The sequence below is a fragment of the Nematolebias whitei genome, chromosome 4, assembly GCF_014905685.2.
Source record: "Nematolebias whitei isolate Nwh7 chromosome 4, NemWhi1, whole genome shotgun sequence".
NCBI lineage: Eukaryota > Metazoa > Chordata > Actinopteri > Cyprinodontiformes > Rivulidae > Nematolebias > Nematolebias whitei.
In genome coordinates this window covers 28,023,246-28,045,381 of record NC_056501.1, presented here as the reverse complement: position 1 = coordinate 28,045,381, position 22,136 = coordinate 28,023,246, and the positions used below count along the sequence as shown (strand labels likewise).

The following is a 22,136-nucleotide window of genomic DNA, read 5'->3' as shown; positions in this document are numbered from 1 at the left end:
CACTCTTTGAGTCATTCAAGCAGCTTTCAGCAGAGGATGAAAAGTTCTTCTTGGTTCCTTCTCCTGAAGCTCAGTCAGGTTCTTGAAGGCCCTTCTCCAGCTTCATCAGCTGTTCACTGTGTCCAGGGGACCAGATGTTGAATGAGTCCTAGTTGGACCAAACTTCTTCTTCTTTAAATTATGGAGACCTCTGCGCTCGGTGGAAATTTCAGTGCAGCAAATGTTTTTGTAGCTGCTTCTGTTTCTGAGCTCAGCAGGCAGTTCCTTCCCACCTCACAGCTCAGTTTTTGCTCCGATATGCTCAGTAAGACAAGGAGGCCTCTATAGAGGAGTTAGATTTCCCAAATCATGTCCAATCTATTCAACAACTGTCGTCATGCAAAACCACAAGAACCGAAGAGGATCTGACTACTTCCTGAAGCCATGGTAGATCATCTATACCTGCTTAAGCAGAAAACAGTGAAGCACTCCTAAAAAATTTAACTCAGCAGCCCTGAAAGTGTGTGTGTGTGTGTGTGTGTGTATGGGGGGGGTACCTGTTTTGGGTTCTGTTTATTGCATTTATGATTCAATGCAACAAAATCAGTTAACACTAAACTGATTTTGTACAGAGCTAGGTTGTGTAATGTAAAGCAGAGCACTACGTCTCTGTAGCATCTTGGTTAGTGCGTCTGTGCACGCTGCTAGCTTAGCGCTGTGCCGAGCTCTCTAAAATGGTTATTGAATAAAGTGTTTACTAATGTAGGTAAACGTAGCTGTTTAACAACGTGTGGCATCACGAGCGCCGCAGTATGGCCGCACTGACGGGAGCTTCGCTTCGACTCATTCTTTTTTTTTTTTGTTCCTGTTGTTCTTGTTTAAACTTTTTTGGCACCTACACTGCACACTAACACTATGGGTATGAATGTGACACACTTTTGGAGTTTTGTGTGTTGCTGCCTTGCCATCATGACATCATGACATCGTGGTTCAGTTCCTGGCCCCCTTCCAGCTTCGGACTCAGGCTCTGGCCTGTCATGGCGGCCGTCTCCATGATCCTCCACCTGCCTGCATGGACCGAACTATGGACCTGTTTGGCTCTGCAGGGAAAATCTTGGATGTCGTCTGTCTGCTGGACCCGGTTCTGGAGGGCAGTCTGGGAGCAGCTGCTGTGCTCGTTATTACCATCAAGCTACTAGCGGGACCTGCTAACGCTGCTAACAAGACCATGCTGCTGAAAGCACCTCACTGCTAACCAAACCACACTGTACAGGTAGATGTATTTCTTTTTCACTTCTGGCACCTTGTTTTGTATTTTTGCTGCATGCTTGGCATTTCTTCTTCTTGTTTCTTTTTTGGCGAGTCGAGACGGTTCTTCTCGTCCTCAGCATTTCATTGCATTGTTGGTCTTGTGTTGATTTTTGCATATGGCAAATAAACCAAACCTAACCTGACAACCTGATAATATACACCAGAATGCAGGAAATGGTATCTGCTTTATTCAAAATTTCTAAAAATTTTGGGGGAGGACCCCCAGACCCTACCACCAGTGTGTCCACCAGTGGCCACCACGTTGTTCAAGCCAAGAACCATTGTCAGCTCTGGGGGCTAAGCACCCCTAGGGCATATTCTAGAATCGCCCCTGGCAGAAAATGGGAAAAAAGAAAACAAAGTTGGTCTCATAAAATCTTTTATTATATGAAAGAGGCATAATGTAACAGAAATACAGTGCAACAGACCCAAGTTTTTATTTACATTTCTTTACAAGGCCACACCTCAGATTAGGCACAGGAAAGCTAAAATATCAGACAGACAATAATAAGAATACAATGGGGGTAAAAAAAATCATAACAACTTTGCTGACCTGCCGTACAAATAAACATTTGTAGTATTTGTGTGTGTTTGTGTCTAAATGATTATAAACTGTGACCATATTCTGAAACAAGTCTGTAAAATCCAACAATTTCTCCACGGCTCGTGTCCACATCAAATGTCACGTCGTGTGGAAATGTCAGTGCTAACATCTGTGCTATTGCTGTAAATTTGCTCACTCTGATCGGTTCTGCTTGTTTTCTAAATGTGCGGCCAAAGCTCTGTGAATTAAAATATATATAAACCGTCAGTAAAGCTAAAAAAAGGGCTCTCATGGATGGATAACGATAACAGCCAATTTGGATTAAACGCCTAAATGATATTTGAGAAGGTTCCATCAAATTACTCAAAAATGATTACCGGTACTCTACATTGGATTTTTCCAAGCCTGAGCGACACTGATGATTAATTTTTTTAAAATGGATATTTAAAAACCAGTCACATTTACAGAAATTAAAAAAAAAAAAAGGTTTTATTTGGCGATTTAAATGTTTTATGATTGCGTATAAAATGTCCGAGCAAGTCTTTAAAAAAAAAAAAAGACCATGCCTCCATGCTTCTGATTTTAGATCCAGAAAAAAGGGCTAAACATTAAACCCAGGCTTCTTTTCACATGCCTAAACTTCATTAGCATTGTGCACCCAGCTGCATGAAGGGAATTTAAAAGTGAGCACGAAGCGGCAGGTCCAGGCTGATAAAGAAATGTACATTCATGGTACGCGTAAGGCTCCTCCTGGGCAAAGATTTAATTACCCACAGGGACAGCAGAGAAATTAAGAAGGTGTTTCACGATGCAAGGCCATTACGATAAAGAACAGCATAATTAGCATCGCTCCCTCCCCACTACATTAAAGGAATACAAAAGCAGAATCACCCAGAGCTGTTAAAAACAACCCCACTCCACTGAGTCCCTTTTGGAGAACTGGTGTCTCTGAATCCTGTCAGAGTGCTGCTGAAACTATCCTGGCATTATTCTCCTTTAAACCAAGGCAACTGGTTATTGCCACTTCTACACAGAAACAAAAACTGCAGAACAATAAAAATAAAAAATGGAGCAGGAGTGATTTTTGTTCAGGTCTAACAGTCCTCTGCCCTCAACACAACCCAAACATGCAGCGGGACTCCGTGAAATCACGGATGGCATCCAATTTATTTACATGATAAGATGTGGTTTGGACTTTTATGTGAAAAGTGGATACGATCAGGGGAACACGCTTTTGTCAGAGTTAATAGAAAAAATCATGTTTGATACAGATCTACAGCTTAATTTGCATCACCAGGTAAACTTAAACTCACGACCATATTTATTGTTTAGGACAAAAAAAAATCATCTGTGTAGATCTGCGTTTCTCTAAACCTTTCAGACTTCCACCAATAAAACAAAACTCGCAGAGACTCGTGACCTCAGCTGTCACTGGCTAAATTATTCAAACATCAAAAAAAAAATTGACGAAGAACCTCGTCGGCCATTTGTTTCGGTTCATGACAACTTTGTTTATCTCATTGTAACAGTTAAGATCATCCATCCATCATCTTTATCTGCTTTTTCCTTTTTAGGTCACAGGTGCCAATGTCTGTCTATCACTGTGTGAGAGGCGGGGGACACCGTGGACAGGTCTCCAGTCCATCACAGGGACACATAGAGACAAATGAGATAAACAATCATTCACTCTCTCACTCAATTTAGCGTTACCGATCAGTCTAACGTGCATGTTTATGCATCTTATGATATCATCAAAAGATTTTAGGAATCTGGAACCATCTCAGGTCAAAGGACCAGACTGAAAGTTAAAACTGGATGCTGGTGATCTGCAGGCGGTCTAAAAACAGGTTTGATTCTGTTCTGGACCTCACCGCATGGATCCAGGGACACTTCAACAAATCATCGTTTGCTGTGCCATTCATAAATGATGGTTAAAGCACTAGCATGCTAATAGGAAGCCGTATGTGAGCACCATTCATTTTCTCTGGGACAAATCGAATTTAAAATGGACTGAGGTGAAGTGGAAACTGTTCTGTGGTCAGATAAATTGAACGGTAACCACAGGCATTAAATCCAAGGGGGACCATCCAGCCTATCGGCACACAGTTCAAAAGCCTGCTTCTCAGATGATATAGGGGTGCATTAATGTATATAGTGTGCACAACTTGCACATCTGGAAATGCACCGTCAAAGCAGAAAAGTGTACCGATTTTAGAAGCACAAAAATCCAGCAAAGACCCAGAACGGCTGAAGAGCTAGAATCCTCCATCAGACAAGAACGAGGCAACGTTCCCTCCAGAACCTCCTACTGGTCTCAGTCCAGACGTTTACAGACTGCCGCTTAAAGAAGAGGGGGTGCTTCACAGCGACATCTGTAATCTTGATTTATCTCTTTAAATGACTTTATTTGAAAAAAAAAAAAAAGTCAGTGTAAATTTTTGATTTTTCTATGTTCTATTGTAAATAAAGTATGGGTTTATGAGACATGTAAATCATTGCTTTATACATTTAATATATACATTTTAACAGTCTCCTATTATATATTAGGAATTGGATTGTTTTAATTAACCCTTATTTTACAAAGAAGCCACTTAAGATTAAAGTTTTTGTTTAAGGGAGCCCTGATGAAGCTGTTGTAGTAGTCACGTAGGTACGTGCCACTAGTTGTAGTATGACAATATAGGGAAATATATATGCATACTTTTCGCGAGTTCCTCATCTTTCTGACTGTGTAATGTCGTGCCTTGAATTTAACAGAAATGTAACGCGAGACGTTATTTATCTTTGACCCATCAAAATGAATGCGGTCATTTATTTTCAGAATCAAAGTTTAACATCAAACATTTACATTAATTTGGCAAAATATGAAAATAATAACAGACAAGTTTCACATAAAAGGGACATCGATCACTCGGCGGTGATCAAGGACTTTGCTTCAGATATTCCTAAGATATCTGTACTGATTTTATGAGAAAGAGGAGAGTTTTAAGATGAAATGGAGTTATCTTACAGAGAAATATGTGAGGGAATTAATCTGTTTGACCAGAAATTGCACGCTCCATCAGATCTCAGCTTGCCCACGGTACACTTGGTCGAAAATAGAACCATCTACCTTGATGATGAAATCAGCGTCGGCGTAGGTTCCTTTCTGACTCTTTTCAGCGTCTCCGTGAGAACTACCAAACCCTCAGAGAGTCGTACGTGGTTTTCAAACAGAAATTATAATCCCAAAACGTCTCTGGATCATCCTGAATGCGTTTGCACCCAAGAACTCTGAACTCCTTTCATTCTTCAGAACTTCTCAGACTCTTAATTGTCTTTCAACTCCAGCAACTCTCTAGTTCTTCATCTCCTCAGCCTCTGGAATTCTCCTGAATTCTCCCGAATTCTCCCGAATTCTAACATGAACTGGGAAGTTGCCACATTTTAAATGGGTCGACTTCCGGTTCATTTGAGAGCTTTTGATTGGTCGATGGACCAGGAATAGAGGTGTGGTGTATGATGTAAGATGTTATTAAAAATCAAGGATTGTTTAGTAACGAACAGAAAGATTATTGTAGGACTTCAGACTCCGTGGAGTCTCACACTTATAATCTTCTGAAAAAGTTTAAACATGACATCTTTCTCGGTAAACATTTTAGTTGACCGAAAACCGACCTTTAACACACTTACATTGCTTGGCTCATTTCAGACAGAAAATCAAGAAATGCATATTAACCTGATTTCTTCTTTAAATGAGGAATAAAAATCATTACTTACTGTTTATGTAAAAATAAAAATTAGTAGTTCTCTTCAACCTGTAACTTTGAGTGAACTAACACAATTTTGATTATCAAACATTTGTAAAACAGTGATGATCATAAAAATTGTCTTTTCTGCTTGATTAATTCAAGAAAGAAAGTCACCAGATGGCTCAGACTGTATTCAGATCAATGAAATAACAGTCCCTGTCCATCTGATAGATTTGAGGTCATCAGGGTCAGATCAGGGTCAGATCAGGTTCACTACACTGGCGAGACGCATCTCTTATGACATCTCTATGAATATATCAATATTGTGATTCTTATCTGTTCTGTGACATTTCTGTATTTCTAACACAACCAGAGTTTCCACACATTTTCCATTTAATAATTCCTCCTTAAGACATGTTTTCAGTCACTGCTGATTTTTAGGCCACTTTTTTAAATGCATGTGCAGTACAAAGTGTAATCAAACTAATGGACAGCAGGGAAGTCCATGTTCAGTGTTTGTGATCACAGTTCGAGCCTTATTCACTACAACGCTTTGATTCTGTAAAACTTTAGAAAAAAAACTGAATTTGCTTCAGGTCAGGACTTGAACAGTCTGTGCAGCGCTCAGGATGACAAATGGTCTGAATTTATGACTTTTTTAAATTTACATGGGTTTATAAAATGTTTTCCAATATTGATAAAAACTATAACTATCCATAATTTATAAATTATTAATGAGAAAAGCATCCTGCTGCTGTCTAAGTCATTTATCTTTAGAAATTTCACATTTCAGATACTTGTAAATAATTTAGTTCACTTTTTCCCCATACTTTTCAAAAGCTCATGAGACAGTAGTTGTGTGTATATTGTGAAGTAAATATGACAATAGACAATAAGTCTGTCAGAACATAAATAACCCGATACAGATCAAAATCGCAATGTAGATAAAAATATGTTACTTTTAGTCAGTCATTTTTAAATATTCAGACTAAAGAGGTGAAAGAGAGATGACTAATTACTGGTGAACTTCAAGTGCCTGTGCTTAAAATTTCTGTCCCTAATTACAAAAAACATATTGTAACATGTCTGTGTAGATTAAATCATAAAGTGAAAGAACCATTTGTGGCGTTTAATCTGGAGAATAAGCCCACATCTGCTCTAATCTGGAGCAGCTGTTGCCCCATCGGGAGAGGGAAGTCCTGGCAGCTCTGCAGCCCACCTCTCTGACCCCACGACAAGTATTCTTGTGTTTCTTTGTCGCTCCATCGTTTAAAAATGCACAAATATACGTCAGTCCAAGAAACGGACGAACTCTGATCCGATAGCTTTTTGAAGAGGGTGCACGTGGGCGCAAGGCGACACGTTCAGAAGGTGCTGCCCAACGAGTTCGGATGTATTTCTCTACAGACGGACTCAATGGAGCAGGAAAGTTTTGCCATGTGCAGCCCTGCACCGGGTCGAGAAGGTCCACTCAGATCCTGTTTGTCGTGTTTCGAACAGAACAAAAAGTTAAAACTGTGAAAAATGTACGAAACAACCGGTTGTATTAGAAGAAGCTGTTCCCACAAGATGACGACATGTTTGGTGATATTACTGACAAAAAAAAAAGCTTTAACCTAAACACATCATTTAGATATTTCTCTAACCTGGAACAAAAGTGGAGATTTCTTTCAAACACATTTACGCGAGGCTAGACTGTGCTACAGTTAGTCCAGAGGTCTGCAACCTTTTTGATCAACAGAGCCTGGAGTCAAAAAAAAACTGCAACTGAGATTATCAACTGATGGCCCATGGGCCACAAAGTTTGTTGGAGTGGATGTTTTCTGGACAGTGGGGGTGACGTAAAACTAAAATTATATCATGAGTTTAAACATTTATTGATATTTTTTTCATTTTAAGACAAACACCATATCATATAAAGAAGAAAAATAATTATAGTTTACAGTAGTCCCTCGCTACTTCACTATTCGTGTTTTGCAGACTCGCTCTATCGCGGTTTTTCAAAATAAGATTGGACATGACACACAATGGCTGATTGATGGATGAGCTGCACGATCAGCATGGGATGTTTATTTAAAATAAATTATTTAGCACCTGCTGCACAGGTCTGTGTGCAGCCCACAGCTGCAGGAGAAGCTTCCTCCTGCAGCGTGTCTGATCTTTGCTCTGCAGCAAAGAAGTGGGCGTGGCCAAGAACACTGGCAGAGCAACCAGAGGCAGAGAGAGCGGAGATCATGACACTCTGTGCTCTTTTAAAGTGTTCAGGGTACAGATCCCCCGTGATAAATGAGGGACTACTGTATACCAATTTTGATAAAAATCAAAACACTGAACTCTGCAGGTCTATGTGATAATAATAAATAAGTATCAGGCAGGGTTGCAGTCAGTGCAGCGGTCTTGCAATCCTGAGGTTGAGGGTTCGAGCCCAGGTTGAGCCAGGAAGGACATCCGGCATAAAACAAATAGCAAAATCTTTCATGTGAGTGGAGTCCCCCGAAAAAGGGAGCAGCCAAAATAAACTTACTTTCTACTTCAACAACTTCCTGCGGGATCAATAAAGTTCTAACTTGTAGTTATCGGGTAAAAATTAACAAAAATTTGACAATCTGCCAAAACTAGCATTTTCTGTTGTTGGTATAAAAATCAATGCAATTAAATTTCATGCAGTTTTGGTGAAAGCTTCAAAGAGTCGCCAATGAGGGACTAATGAGCCACATGTGGCCCCAGAGCCGCAGGTTGCAGACCCCTGAGTTAGTAAAGGTTCAAAGCAGCGTTCACGTTAAAGAGAGAGCATTATTAGTGTTAACACATTTTTATGATTTGATTTACAACGGTACAAACAAAAAGACGTGACACACAATTAAAGATAAAAGCAACAGGTTATGTTTAATCTTGGGTTTGATTTTTGCCACTTTCAACAGAAAGAGACAAGAAATTCACATTTAAACGACCCAGAAATGTTTTGCATTCGTTGCCATCCTAAATAAGTTCGGCAAAAAGTGCGCCGATATCGTTTGGTCTTCTGTAAAACTGCGAACATCAAGTATTAGAAGCCGTTTTGCAGCTGTGTGATAAGTTGGAGGTAAACCTGGTGAAATCAAACAATACACCAAGGATACATGCATCTGTATGAGAACACAGAGACAGAATAAAAAACACTCTTGAACACACAATAAATGCAGATTGTAAGATAGATGTGCTAACATGTAAAAAAAAAAAAAAGCCCCCAAACCAGCAATCCCATGTGCCTGAGGGATGCTCAAAGATAAAAAAGAACAATCTCAACTCTTCTTTTCCCCCGTATGGCACTGACCTACAACCCTAACCCCGCTACACCTCTCCCTGACACAGTAAACATCCATCAGAGGATAAAAAATAATGCAACTGCAGCAAAGCAAACAAGTGGGACGTCGGAGGAACTGTTCCTGTTTTCCTGCAGAAACTTGCCCTATCTAACGTTAGCAGACGTGGGTGGAAAGAGATCTTAATCAGAGGGAGAAAGCGAAGGTTTTCAGCCAGGCCCTGAGGTATCGTGGGGGGCAGGGAGCAGAAATTTTACATTAGCCACAAAAAGGACTCAAAAATATGAACTTAATGGCACTTATAACATTTGAAAATAGAAGCATTCCTACTGAAGCTACTTAAAGTTGCAGATGTGAACAGCCAGGATTCTCTTGTGCTTTTTTTTTCTTTCTTTAGAGCAGCTCTAAGTCATGGTGGAAAGAATAAACGACACACAGGGGAAACTATGTGTTTATCACCCTCTATCCTCTGAAGCAGGATGTGGGGGTGAATTCACAATAAAAAACACAATCTGTGATGCTTGACCTACGACAGGAAACTTGCCGTCACTTTTTCCATTTTTTTGTCATCTCTTACTTTCATCCATGACTTCCAGGCTGACAGGAGTCCTTGTGCAACTGGCATAAATACAATTGTCCAAAGTACAAAATCAGAATAAAATAATAAAAAAGAACCGGCTCTGAAGCAGGCCGGACTGTCCTCTGTAGTATTTGGGTTCTCATCCAAGCCGTTTGGTTAGTGTGGAACAAATCCCACCTTCCTTTTCAAGAGTCACTGACGAGCGGGGTCGAAAACGACAGCGTGTACGCGCTGCTTCACTTGGTTGATCGACTCCACAGAGTCGGCTCTCCGTGCTCAGCTGGTTGGGACTGTTCTGTATGCTGTTGACCTGGATATGGAGCGGGCCGCTCCACCTCACCTCCCCCGTCACCAGTTGGCTTTAATGGCTTTGACATCACTCACAAGGTTCTGAGCGAGGCAGATGCCAAATATCTGGAAAACAGCCACGCCACAAGTTTACTCGTGCTCCTGAGCAGCACTCGCCACCAGGGGGCAGCGACGACACAAAATCACATATGCCAGTTTACACACAGCAGTGGATAAATAACTAACCTGTAAAAGTGCAATACCAACGAAAACCCCCGCTACGATAATCAGGTTGTCTTGAAGCCACTTCTCAAACTGTCCCACGCAGCCTTTGGTGTAGATATATTTCTGCCGGTCCAGTTCCTTTTCACAAAAACAAAGATTGAAGACTTTATTTTACAGTGTAATCATCACAGAAGACATTTTATTTGATTGAAATAAACACATGAACTCTGACAAAACACAACGGATCACATTTTATCCACAGATTCCTGGTCTGAAGCTGCATGATGGCTGAATCACACTTAATGATTTCAGCGTGTTGTCAGGATATCTCGGAGCTTAACAAAGGAAGAGTTTACACATTCACTGACGACCCCAGTCTGGAGTGAGCAAACAGGCAGATTCTTTTTCCTGTCAGCGAACAGATGGTTGTTTGTGTCGCTCCGTTCAGCTGATGATGTACGTTCAGAGAAGGGGGGGGGGGGGGTGTAATTTACAGCTGAAATGGCACCTAAAAGAGAGTAAGAATAGGTGCCTCTACACAAAGCCTCCTTTGTTACTCTTCAAGTCAACCAGGCGAACTCTTTGTTCTTTTACAAAACCTGAAAGCTAGCTTTCGGCCAATGGAAAGTAAGGAGAACCTCCTGGCAGCCAATGAAAAGGCAGGAAACACCGTGTTATTCTGGCTGTGAACTTCCTCTGAAGCTATTTCAGCTCCCTGCCTTTGTTGCACCTCTGTCCTTCACACGTCTCCTGCGCTTCCTCTCTCCCACCCTGCACTTCCCCATCACAAGCAGCACAGGAACTCGCTGCACATCCCTGATAGTTTCACTGCTCAGGACAATTAGGACACGAGCACGGAGACGATCGTCTCATCCCAACTCGGCTGCAGGTGGTTTGTAGTACTGCAGCTTGCATAGCAACAGCAAACCTTTGACTGCAGTGCAGCGAGTTGCAACCACCACACCCACACGTGGTGGAGAAAAGAACGGACTGGCATAACCCACAGAGCAGCTGATTACAGAGCGGAGCTAGGCTGCTCTCTGAGCTAAAACTGGAGCCTAATTGTCCCTGTAAGAAGAACAATCTGTTATTAAAGCAAGCGGCTCGCAGGATAACTCCTTAACCCTTACATGCTGTGTCTGCTGTGGTGAATGTTGGATTGTTTATGGGGTTATGCTACTTTTTAGATAAAAACATGAATTAATCCTTATATTATCCTGCAACCTTTCAAAATAACCACACTTGAAATGTTCCTGAAAAGTTAGAACGAGACAAATATCTGCAGAATTCCTTTTCATTCGTCAATTTGATCCTTGCAGAAACATTTTCTGTTATTTTCACAAAGACAGGTCAAGTAGCTTCATTTTTTTACTTTCTACATTCTTTCAGGAAAACGATCCCCACACAGTACTGGTTCCATGATGTTCTGCCTCCTGGTTGCTCTAAACAGATGCTCTCTGAAGCATTTCCCTCGCCTTTCCAGCTGTGAGCGAACATCTTCAGCATGAAACCTGCTGCTGTGAAGTGCTCGTGTGAGAACAGGGAAGCAAGTCTGAACCGAACTCTTCACATATTTTCCTGAACACCTCCAGAGTACGTGTGTGCACACAGATTTAGGCAGCTTACACTGTTAAAGAGATTTGGAGGTCTCCAGGAGTAATTCCGCTCAACAGCCCAGTCGTTTTAACCAGGGGCGCATTTGTTGGAATAATCTGAAACACGATGGTTGTATTGTTTATAGATATGTTGAAATTCAGAAAAACAAATAAAACATGGGCTGAAACTCAGCCAGCGTTCCCGCTCATTTTCCTTTTTGCACTTCCAGACTTTTCTATAAACGAGTTTCAGAATGTTCTGTGAATTTTGTGCAATTTTTGACATTAAAATCTGCACATGCAGTCGTCCCTCGCTACTTGCGGTTGGACTTTTGCAGACTCGCTCTTTCGCGTTTTTTCAAAGCACACTACTGTTAGATTGTTCACAACAAAAAAAAAAAAGGTGCCACCATTTTGTAGTTTTCTCTCAACAAGCCTACACAAGCCTACACCAAAAAATTGCCAGTCTAAAGCACTACATTACCCAGAAGGCAACGGTGCACTATCCAGAAGGCAAAGTCGCTTTCTGCTGGGGAGAAAATTTTGATCCGATCCGAAAACATTCGGTCCTTACAGTATTCATAGAGACTTCGAAGTTCAGTGGATGCAGAGAGCAGATCAGAACCGGACCAATACTGGGTAGGTCTGCCGAACCGGAACCGAGCTGGACCGGTTTGTTGTTTCAACTCAGAAATCAATGTCATTTCTACTTTGCGGTTTTTCACTTATTGAGGGTGAGGTCTGGAACGTAACCCCCACGATAAACAAGGGTCTACTGTTGATGTTTATTAAAAAGTGGTTTTATAACATCTGTATTAAGAACAACACAAATTGTAAAAGAAGATGAGCAAAAGGAAACAATACAAAAAAAAAGTTTAAAGTTAGTTTATGATTCTAATCCTCCTCCACACAGTCTGTGTTGTAAAACTGTTCCCATTCATAGAAAAATGTGAAAATCTGTTTGTGCTTTAGGGCTGGGCTGCCCTGTGACAGAAAAGTTACACACTGTAGATGTAAATTTATTAGTCTGAAGCAGAGGTTCTCAAACTGGGGTCCCAGGACCCCCCAGAGGTTCAGGAGTTGTAACTTGGGGTTCTGCTAAATAAATTACAAGAAATTATTAGTTATGTCATATCACTTAAAAACGTACATCAATGCGTATGGAGAACAATGTGCCAGTAAAACAAGCATACTTAACCAAACAACAATAAAAGATTCTCACAGCATTTAGTGGGTAAAACGGCAGTACATTATTTTTAATCACTATCAGGTATTTGAGGGGGTCTCTGTAAATGTTCCTCTAAGGGACTAAGGGGCCCCCAGACCCAAAAAGTTTGAGAACCCTTGAGCTGAAGTTTTACAGCCATGCACAAGGCAATGTGATCTGTGGAAAGACAAGTCGGCACACGGCCCGTTTTACACCTGTAAACAAACTATTATACAGCAACCTATCACAATGACCCAGACAAGTAAAGACCGTGTATAATATTTGACCTTGATTTGTGACCTTCTATCTGACAATATGCGAGTATGAAGTATCCTTAAATTATATTGAGGGGATCAAAAGTTATGAGCTGAACAAGAGAACATTTATGGGCATGGGGAAAGAAGGCCCCGCCTCTCACGGTTATTCCAAGACGTGTCAACATTTGGAGGAGGCCAAACTACTGAAGTTGTCAACAAAAAGCAAACGATTGTTATTATTCACAGAAAAGCCACCTGTGAAAACTGTTAACGATGGTTTCTCAATCCAAATCCAAGACACCGATAGCTAAAGCCTTCGCCTCAAGTCGTGATAAGGTAGATGTAATTAAGTTCAGTCCATCCTGTTTTCTGGTTTTTAATTTAACCTGGAAAACACTTTAATTCAATTCTACACATTTCCATTCTTCTTGAGACTGCACATGAAACACTTGACAATAAAAACATCATGAAGAAAACTGATCTGTAGGATCAGGAAGATGCTTGCGTGCAAACACTGAGGATACTAACCCCTTGAAGCCGAACATCACGAACATCATAACCACACTGCGTGTTGATGACATCCTCCTGAAACAATAAAAACAACATCTTAAAATATTGGACTTATATTGTTAGACAACATATCGTAAGCTATAAGAACTAAATGCTTAAGATTCTTCTGAATGTAGCTAACATGGTTCCAGAAATGACTAAATGCTAAGATCTTGCTTTGTTTAAAATAAAAACTAGATAAATAAATTAAAAAGATGAGAAATATTGCAGCTGCTGACATGTGTTCATTTAGATGGAGTCATGATTTGTTAAGAGTGACTCACAGCAGGATCTTTCACGCAGCAGGAGAAGGGTACTCCACATTTCTCTCTGCTCGTATTCTTGTCAGTGCAGTTGAAGTAGATGTTCTGGTTCCAGTCGTCGGGCCCGTGAGCTCCGCAGCACGACCACTGAGACAGCAGCAACAACAGAGCCAGATTAAACCCCAACCAGAACACGGAGCGTTGAGCTGAGCCCTTTAGATCCCGGCTCAGGCTTACAGGGGAGGGTGGGACTACAGATCAGACTCAGCTGGTGACTCAGATTTAATCTCGTTTACAATACGTCATGATGTAGTCCAGCGTTTACACACAGGAGCCAATTATCTAAACGGTCCCGTTCATGTAATTGGATAATCATATGAAGGAAAGACAATCACGTTAATCATGAGATTTGCAGCTGTGAGCGCAGTGGATGACTTTACAGCTAAGAACCTGTCTGAGCCAGAAATGCATTAATATTTAACATCAACAATATATTTCTCAAGAAGAAAGTCGTTCCAACAGCCGAGAGATGTGTAATGCTTGAGGGAGGGGGATCAGTTTTCACAGTAATTACAGTCGATGGGTGCGGTGACTCACGTATTCCTGGGCAAAGTCAATGAGGTTCTGCAAGTCGATGTCATCACGATAGGCCTTGATATTGTTGTTGATGAAAAGGTTCAGCTGGTCTTTGATCCAGTCCTTGAAGACGAAGGCGAGGATCCCCGCAGCCAGCTCCAAGAAGAAGATCAAACCCAGGAACACGGAGAACTAGGCAGAGCCCGACACACACACAGGAAAAACAATACATACGTCACTTCAAACAAAAGCACAGAAACATCCAAAAAGACAGTTAACTTTGTTTCTGCTTGCGTTTTTAAAAGAATTAACAGGAAAACTTTGATGTAATGGCCTCCATTTAAAGTCTCGCTGTAGCGCCTGTCTTCATTTGACAAGTGAGAGTGTAGCAGCAACAAACCACAGTCCCTCAGGTACCGTTACATTATCTTTTTACAGTAAATGTGCAGGACCAGACTGATGATAAATGTGAAAAAACCACATTAGCTCCTCACGCTGACGCCTGACTTATTGCTGCTAATGGACATCTGCTGGAGTTAGTTGCTGTGCAGAACTGCAGCCAGCAATGAGGCGAATTTGTCTCCATCAGTCACATGTTATCAACACTGCCAAACCAAAACAAACCACATAAATAAGGATGCTGTAGGTTTAAAAAATATATATATTTTTTTTTTGGTAAAAAAAAAAAAAACTTGACAGAGAAAACTGGAGAGGAAAACGAGGATGTGTTTCTTATCGCTGCTCTTCAGCAAAACACGGTTTACTAAAACACGTAACCGCTCACAGCATTTGGTTTTGGTGCGTCAAAGTGACGCCTGTTGCACTAACAGCCTCAGCACTGGTGTGAACTGCACATCTGAGAGGGTGTCAAAGTGATTAAACCTGGTGCGTGCTTCAAAAGCTGGGAGGTAGCTCACAAACTTAAGCAGGAGAGTGTTCTCTCTGAGCGCTCCAATACAGCCGGCGAAGCCCAGGATGAACATCACCCCTCCCACGACGATGAAGAGCCACACGGGGTCGAAGCCTCCAAGATCTGTGATGGAGGACAGATTTGACAGCACGCCCTAAAAGAAAGAACAAACAAAAGTAATTAAAAATCACATCAAAGTATTATTAAAATCAGTAATACTTTGCTAAAATGACAGCAAACCTAATCAAGTTGTATGCCCATGTCCCCCGCCGCTGAGGGGTTTGAATACTGGTAGTTTGAATTCTTGTACAGTGTCCCCCTAGCATTTTCCAAGGAGGGTGCCCCGCTCTGTCAACAGAACCGACAAACTGGGGAATATATTTTACCGCCATTAAGTCAGCTGTTGCACTGTTTAGACGTACAGGGAAACTTTTTTGCAATGCCATTATTGTCCTGATGTTTTAGATATAGTGTATAACCTATTTGAAATAAGAGCTGTGAAAGTTTTCTCCCAACAATTTATTTTTAAGAGTCCAACTCTAGTAAATCCTCATCAAACTTGTGGCTTGATGACTCATCAAAGTGACTCCTCAGGAGGTGAAACGTAAAGATCCTTCAGAAAACATTTGCAGACAAAACGGTTTTCTTTCTGCATTTCTTGCCCTTCAGTACCAAAGCCAGAGAAATTCAACGCTTTTTATATTGAGTTGCTTCAAACACCTGAAATCTGTTTTGAAAAAAGCCGTAGTTCGAGCAGGTGTTGGTTTGACTCCTTCATGAGAATTCCTCCCAGATTTTACAAACAGATTATGGTATTCTGACTGCTGTCCACCACAGCCAACAATGTTAATATCTTCTGTGAACTTTAAACTTTTCCATTAATGAGAAAACAAGACAGTACACAACGTTCTTTTGGAAGGTAATCCACAGCTATAAACGAACATTTAGGACAAACTTTGCTCATTAAATGAAGAATAAAGATCCTTTTTAGTTCCTTGCAGGCAGGATGTAGCTGGTTGCCTGCTGTGTTTGTAGCGTGTGGTCTGGTTGTTACACACACTTGTGTAGGTATGCCTTTCCTTATGGGGAGGAAGTAATAATAAAAAGTCTGATTTTCCCCATTGCGTTGAACCTGACTTTAAAAACTGAGACATAAAGTCCAAACGGTCGAAACTGAACGTTTATGTTGAGTTGTGCCTTCACATCCAGTTTTGCGTGCGCCATAAATGATCACTATACATACATGTAAGTATCATTAAAGATGAGATCTTTCATTAATCTGAGTGAGAGCTACGTCAGATGATGTGGAGTTTGAACAACTTGTTTTTCTTCTTCTTTCAGCTGCTCCCTTCTTCAGGGGTCGCCACAGCAAAGTAACTCGCACAAAGACTTGGCAATAGTTTTTACGCAGGATGCCATTCCTGACACAACCACAAACCACCGAGCTACCACAGCCCTCTGTGTGGAGCAGAGAGCTGCCATCTATGGTGCCTAGGGGAGCGGATGGTGGGAGCTAAGGGCCTTGTTCAAGGGCCAAGAGTGGGGCAAATGAGGGTGGAGGCAGGTGTGAGTTTTTCATCTTTCCCACCCACATTTGGATATTGTTGGTCTGGGGAGTTGAACTGGCGACCTTCCAATTACAGGGTCATCTTTGCTAATCTCTGCGCCACCACTCCCCCTCACCTTCCCCACTACTTACAGACAGCAAAAACAGAAAAGAATGAATGAGAGAAGCTTTAACGGAAACTTGACGAAGGCGAGATGCGGTTTCTGTAAAATCATAGAATGAGACTAGCAACTTTACAGATACTGATCTAACGTTCATGTGGTAATGAGTCATTCACTGCGTACTCTGAGCCTTGTGCAAAATCATTTCCTAAAACTCTGACAGTAACAACTGGCATCAAACCCACTTGTCTGTGAGCTACAGGTTGATGTGGTAGTAGCTGAGACTCATAACAAACTCAAGAACCTAGTTTAAACTCTGGCATAAAAGCGGTCAGGCGATGCTCTGCAATTAGACCTATATTTCTTTTCTACACCTTTCAACGGTGGGAGGGAAGAACTGGGGTTATTTCCTATAAATGAGAGTACTAGTTTTCAGGAGTGATTTGTGACAAAAGGGTGGCAGCAAAGGTCAAAAGAAAAGTTTACATTACCGAGACCAGCTATGTTGTATGGTCTGGAGACAGTGGCACTGACAAAAAGACAGGAGACAGAACTGGAAGTGGCAGAAATCAAGATGTTGAGGTTCTCCTTATGAGTGACAAGGATGGATATGATTAAGAATGAGATCATCAGAGGTACAGCACAGGTTGAACAACTGGGAGATAAAGTTAGAGAAACCAGACTGAGATGGTTTGAACATGTCCAGAGGAGGGACAGTGGGTATACTGGTAGAAGGATGCTGGACATGCAGCTGTCAGGAAAAAGACACAGATGAGATATATGGATGCAGTTAGAGAGGACATGGAGGTAGTTGGAGTGAGGACAGAGGATGCAGAGGACAGAGTGAGATGGAGGATGACGACTTGCTGTGGCGACCCCCTGAAGATGGACCAGTCAAAATAAGTACCGGTAGTAGACTGTTTAACTTGCTACATACCGGTACTTTATAATCCATGGGTTAAACACTTCCATCTTAATACACAACATCTGAACTAACACAGCTAAAGTGAAACAGCAGTAGGATGCAAGGAATAATGTTTTATTTGTTTAATGTCAGCGGAGCAAACTAAACTGCCTTCATTTGATTTTGGTCATTAGGCCCTGAACAACAACGTGCTGCAAAGCATTGAGTTTAAAACTAATCAGTCACTCTCAGACCCAATCTCACCATTAGGGCCTTTCCAGCTACTGCTGTTCATCATTCACCCTAATCCCTATAAATTATTCACACTGTTCCACAAAGGTACTCCAGTGCAGGCCTATTTGCACACAGTTCATGACCAGACGTTACTAATCGGTACACGCTTCCACGCAGCATTTACAAAAACAACTGGAGGCTTTTTTTTTTTTTTTTTAATGAACAAATCAACTTTTAATTCAATTGGAATAAGTTTTAATGCTGTAGAAATTCACTGCACATGAGAGGTTAATGGCAAACTCTGACCTTGGTGGTCTTAATAATGTGTGTTAGAAAAAAAACATCTCCCTGTAAATAAAAAAGTCGTAAGTATTCCTGACTAACTCTTGTACAGCAAAAAGCATCCAGGCTCTGCTGACTGTGAGACAATCAACTTTAAAATTACTGATCACATTGGTGGTGCAGAGGCATGATTCATTTCCTGAGACAAAACGTATGACGTATGACAAACGTCAACAGATATCGTCGATTAGTAGAATAGTCCCGCTATATTTTACATCTAAACTCAACAGAAAATCCTATTTCCAGCTTCTTATGGTCAGAAATTTGGTGGAATTTTAGTTATGCTGAAGGAAATCATCCCCTCTTTTCTCAGTGTACATTTGTGTGCGTGTGTTTATACATACCTTCTCCGCCCATGCCCACAGGCCTATACTCAAGAATGCTGCTCCTAGCAACTGTAAAACAAAGAACACAGAGGAAGCTCTGCTGTGAGACAGAAAGATACGAGTTACACACTCCTCAAGTTTCCAAGCAATGAATCAAATCTGACTAAAGAGCATCAAAATGATGGACGAATGGACTTTCAGATGAAAGTGAAGACGGAAACATTTTCCGCTGATAATTTGCAGAAGTTTATCAAAACTTTCCCTTTATCACAGCTGTTCAGTTTGGTACATTTCAACGTGCCTTTTTATTTAGTTTTACTCCGAGTAGTGAAATCACATCCTAATGCAGCGTCACACTCCATTCAATTTTCTTTATGGAGAATAGATACAACAACAGAACTAAACCCAGTATTTTTCCAGAACTGATGCATAATCACAAGACCATACAAACCTGTACAGAGGAGTCCGTTTCAAAATGTTTTTAAATCTTTTAAAGAACAGTGACTTCCATTTTTCAAACCTCCACTGCTTTACAATGTAAAGACACCAAGAGAACACGTCTGTTTTACAATTTAACCTTTCTGAACCTTTCTGTGCTTTTCTGTAACATCTTGTAATAAGAACCTGACTAAGATGGACCGCGTAACACTTGAATATCACTGTCACCGCAGCTCAAGTCTGAACCTGCTGAACTTACATTAACAGACAGGTGCAGTCATGGTGGGTTAAATAAGACTTGGAAAAGAAGTTTAAAAAATTAGTAGAAACTAAATGATCAAACAATTAACAGCAGTGTTCAAACTTCTGCCCTCTGTGGTTTCATCTATGACAAAAAGCTGCAGGAACCAAGTGTTTTAGCTTATAAAGATAAGGTGGGTGATAAATGGTTTTTTTTTATGCCCATGTGTCTCTGAGCAAGACATCCAATCCCCAATTGCTCCCCGAGCGCTTACATAGCTGCCCACTGCTCCACATGGGTGCATCCCAGTTGCGATGGGTTAAATGCAGAGAGCCAATTTTGCCATTGCATGGGAACATACAATGATGACAACACATAGCACTTTACTTTACTTATGTAACTCTACAACTGATTCACTTTTGGAGCCAACGCAGTTGAAGATGGCCGCCACAGCCAACTGACCTTAGAAAGTAAAAAAAAAAAGATGCCATAACTTACTCAATTTTACAGCTTTGGTGATAAACTTTGGTGTGCTTGTAGCTGAGAGTCATCCACAATACAAGGACCAAGACACACTACACAAGATGTTTGCTAAAAACTTCAGCATTTTGGTGTCATTCCTGTCGGTCTGTAAGCAAAATTTTTCATGAACCACTGGATGGATTTTAAAGAAACTTTTAGAAACTAATAATTTGATTTAAAGCTGATAAATCTTTTGCAGCCAGTCTTATTCAACATGGCTACAACTCAGTTGAAAATACAGATACTGAGCTAAAGTTTGATGTGGTAGTAGCTGAGTCATTCACAACCTATAGCCTGGGAAAATCTTGCAAAATTGCATGAAATTGCACAAAACATTTTAAAGGTTTGATTAATTATTGTTTTTTTATTACAGTTTTTGTACTATTAGTGTTTAGTGTATTCTTAGTTCATATCTTAGATCTTATTACTGTTTTTCTTTACTATTTATACTTTTGTTGGATGTAACTAGGACCCTGTGTACACAATTTTGTTCATGTACCACTGATGGTGGAACAACAAATGAAACCTTAACTTTAAAACACCTATAACTCGTCATTTCTCATCACAAGATGATTTAAGTCTAAAACTCTGAAATGAAAGGTGGCGGGTGACATGCATTCCTTCAGAGCTAAGCTAAAATCTGTTTTCACTAATCTAACTATCATCGTCTAAATGGTGGGGGGCAAGATGATGTAGAGGTAGGGCAGCCGACCTGGGACCAAAAGTCGCAGGTTCAACTCCCCGTCATGCCCACATGTCCGTGATCAAGATACACAATCCCCAATTGCTCCCCGAGCACTTTAATAGCTGCCCACTGCTCCACCTGGGTGTATCTCAGGTGTGATGGGTTAAATGCAGAGAACTCATTTTGCCATTGTATGGGAACGCACAATGATGACAACACAAATAACTTATCTTTAATAATAATAATAATGTGTTATGTGTTGTGATCATTGTATGTTCCCATACAATAGCGAAATTGACTGCTCAGAGACACCATGAGATGTGCAATGACTGGGGATCGAGCCTGGGACTTTCGGGTCCCAAGTCGGCTGCCCTGCCTCTACCCCATCTCGGTCCCTTACTTAAACACTACAATGTTCTTGATAGCTTGATATATATGACGTATAAATCGAGGTTCAAGGTTCTTAATTGTCATTCCCATCACATGTGGTACATGAGGTGGAATGCAATTGTGTACTCAAGATCTCGGTTGCATCCAAAAATAGCAAAAATCTAAAAAGAAACAGTATACTAGGATCTAAGATCTACGCTAATATATACGCTAAACGAACGCTACACAATCTGAGATACGCTACACATTAATAATGTAAAATAATACGGTATATTAAACAGCAGTCCCAACATGAGTCTGTAGTGAGCAGATGGGTATGAATACAGCAGCATAAAGGCAAGAGATCAGCAGCATGGATAATCAGCAGCACAGATAAGTCACATATCGCCAATTAAAGTGGCATTACAGTGATTTATTTTTCCCTTAGCGATTATTTTGGTTAGGGATTTATGAATCTAACAGATTATACACACACACACACACACATATTGATATATTCGTTAAACCTGCCTATTTATTTTAACATTATAACCAAATGAACACGACGAAACCATGCTCACCGTTATGTTTTATGCAACTATTACAGGCTTCACACACCACCAGTGCACTGTTGTGGCAATATTACAAATTAAAATGAGAAACCTTTGAGGACTTCTCAGGTAAACTGATGGCCACCAACGGGACACAGGAAAAAAGTGAAATATGTTGAAAAATGTCAAACAACAGCCACAGTGAAGCTGAGCTGGACCGTGGTTACATAAGCAGCTGTAGTGAAGGGTGTTGTGGTGGTTTAGCAGGAAAGTGACATTCAGGAAGAGTTTGGATCAGCGAGTAGACACCAGGTAAAAGAGATTAGACCCACAGATCAGGAGCTTTACAGCATTTAACCTCGGACAACATGCGGATTAACAAACACTTACAACTTGTGACAAAGAAATAACTCTTACCATAAAACTTTAGTTACTCAACCCCATCTAAAGTTAGCTGTTCAGTATGAACTGAAACATGATGACAAACTTTTACAGTGTCTGAGTCTTATAATGACGTGAACACTTGTTTATATAATTAA

General features: G+C 40.8%; 1 protein-coding gene across 1 annotated transcript in view; it reads right to left on the bottom strand.

Moving 5' to 3' along the window:
• Window positions 1-9,259: 9,259 nt before the first annotated feature.
• The window catches only part of tspan17 (tetraspanin 17), a 29,860-nt gene continuing 16,983 nt past the window's right edge, over window positions 9,260-22,136 (bottom strand). The window contains exons 2-8 of the mRNA XM_037675941.1: window positions 18,810-18,860; window positions 15,325-15,471; window positions 14,429-14,599; window positions 13,853-13,978; window positions 13,548-13,604; window positions 9,982-10,098; window positions 9,260-9,861 (exon numbers count right to left, since the gene is read on the bottom strand). Of these exons, the coding sequence (XP_037531869.1) occupies window positions 9,796-9,861; window positions 9,982-10,098; window positions 13,548-13,604; window positions 13,853-13,978; window positions 14,429-14,599; window positions 15,325-15,471; window positions 18,810-18,860 (735 nt within the window). The 3' untranslated portion in view covers window positions 9,260-9,795. The remainder of the gene's footprint in view (window positions 9,862-9,981; window positions 10,099-13,547; window positions 13,605-13,852; window positions 13,979-14,428; window positions 14,600-15,324; window positions 15,472-18,809; window positions 18,861-22,136) is intronic.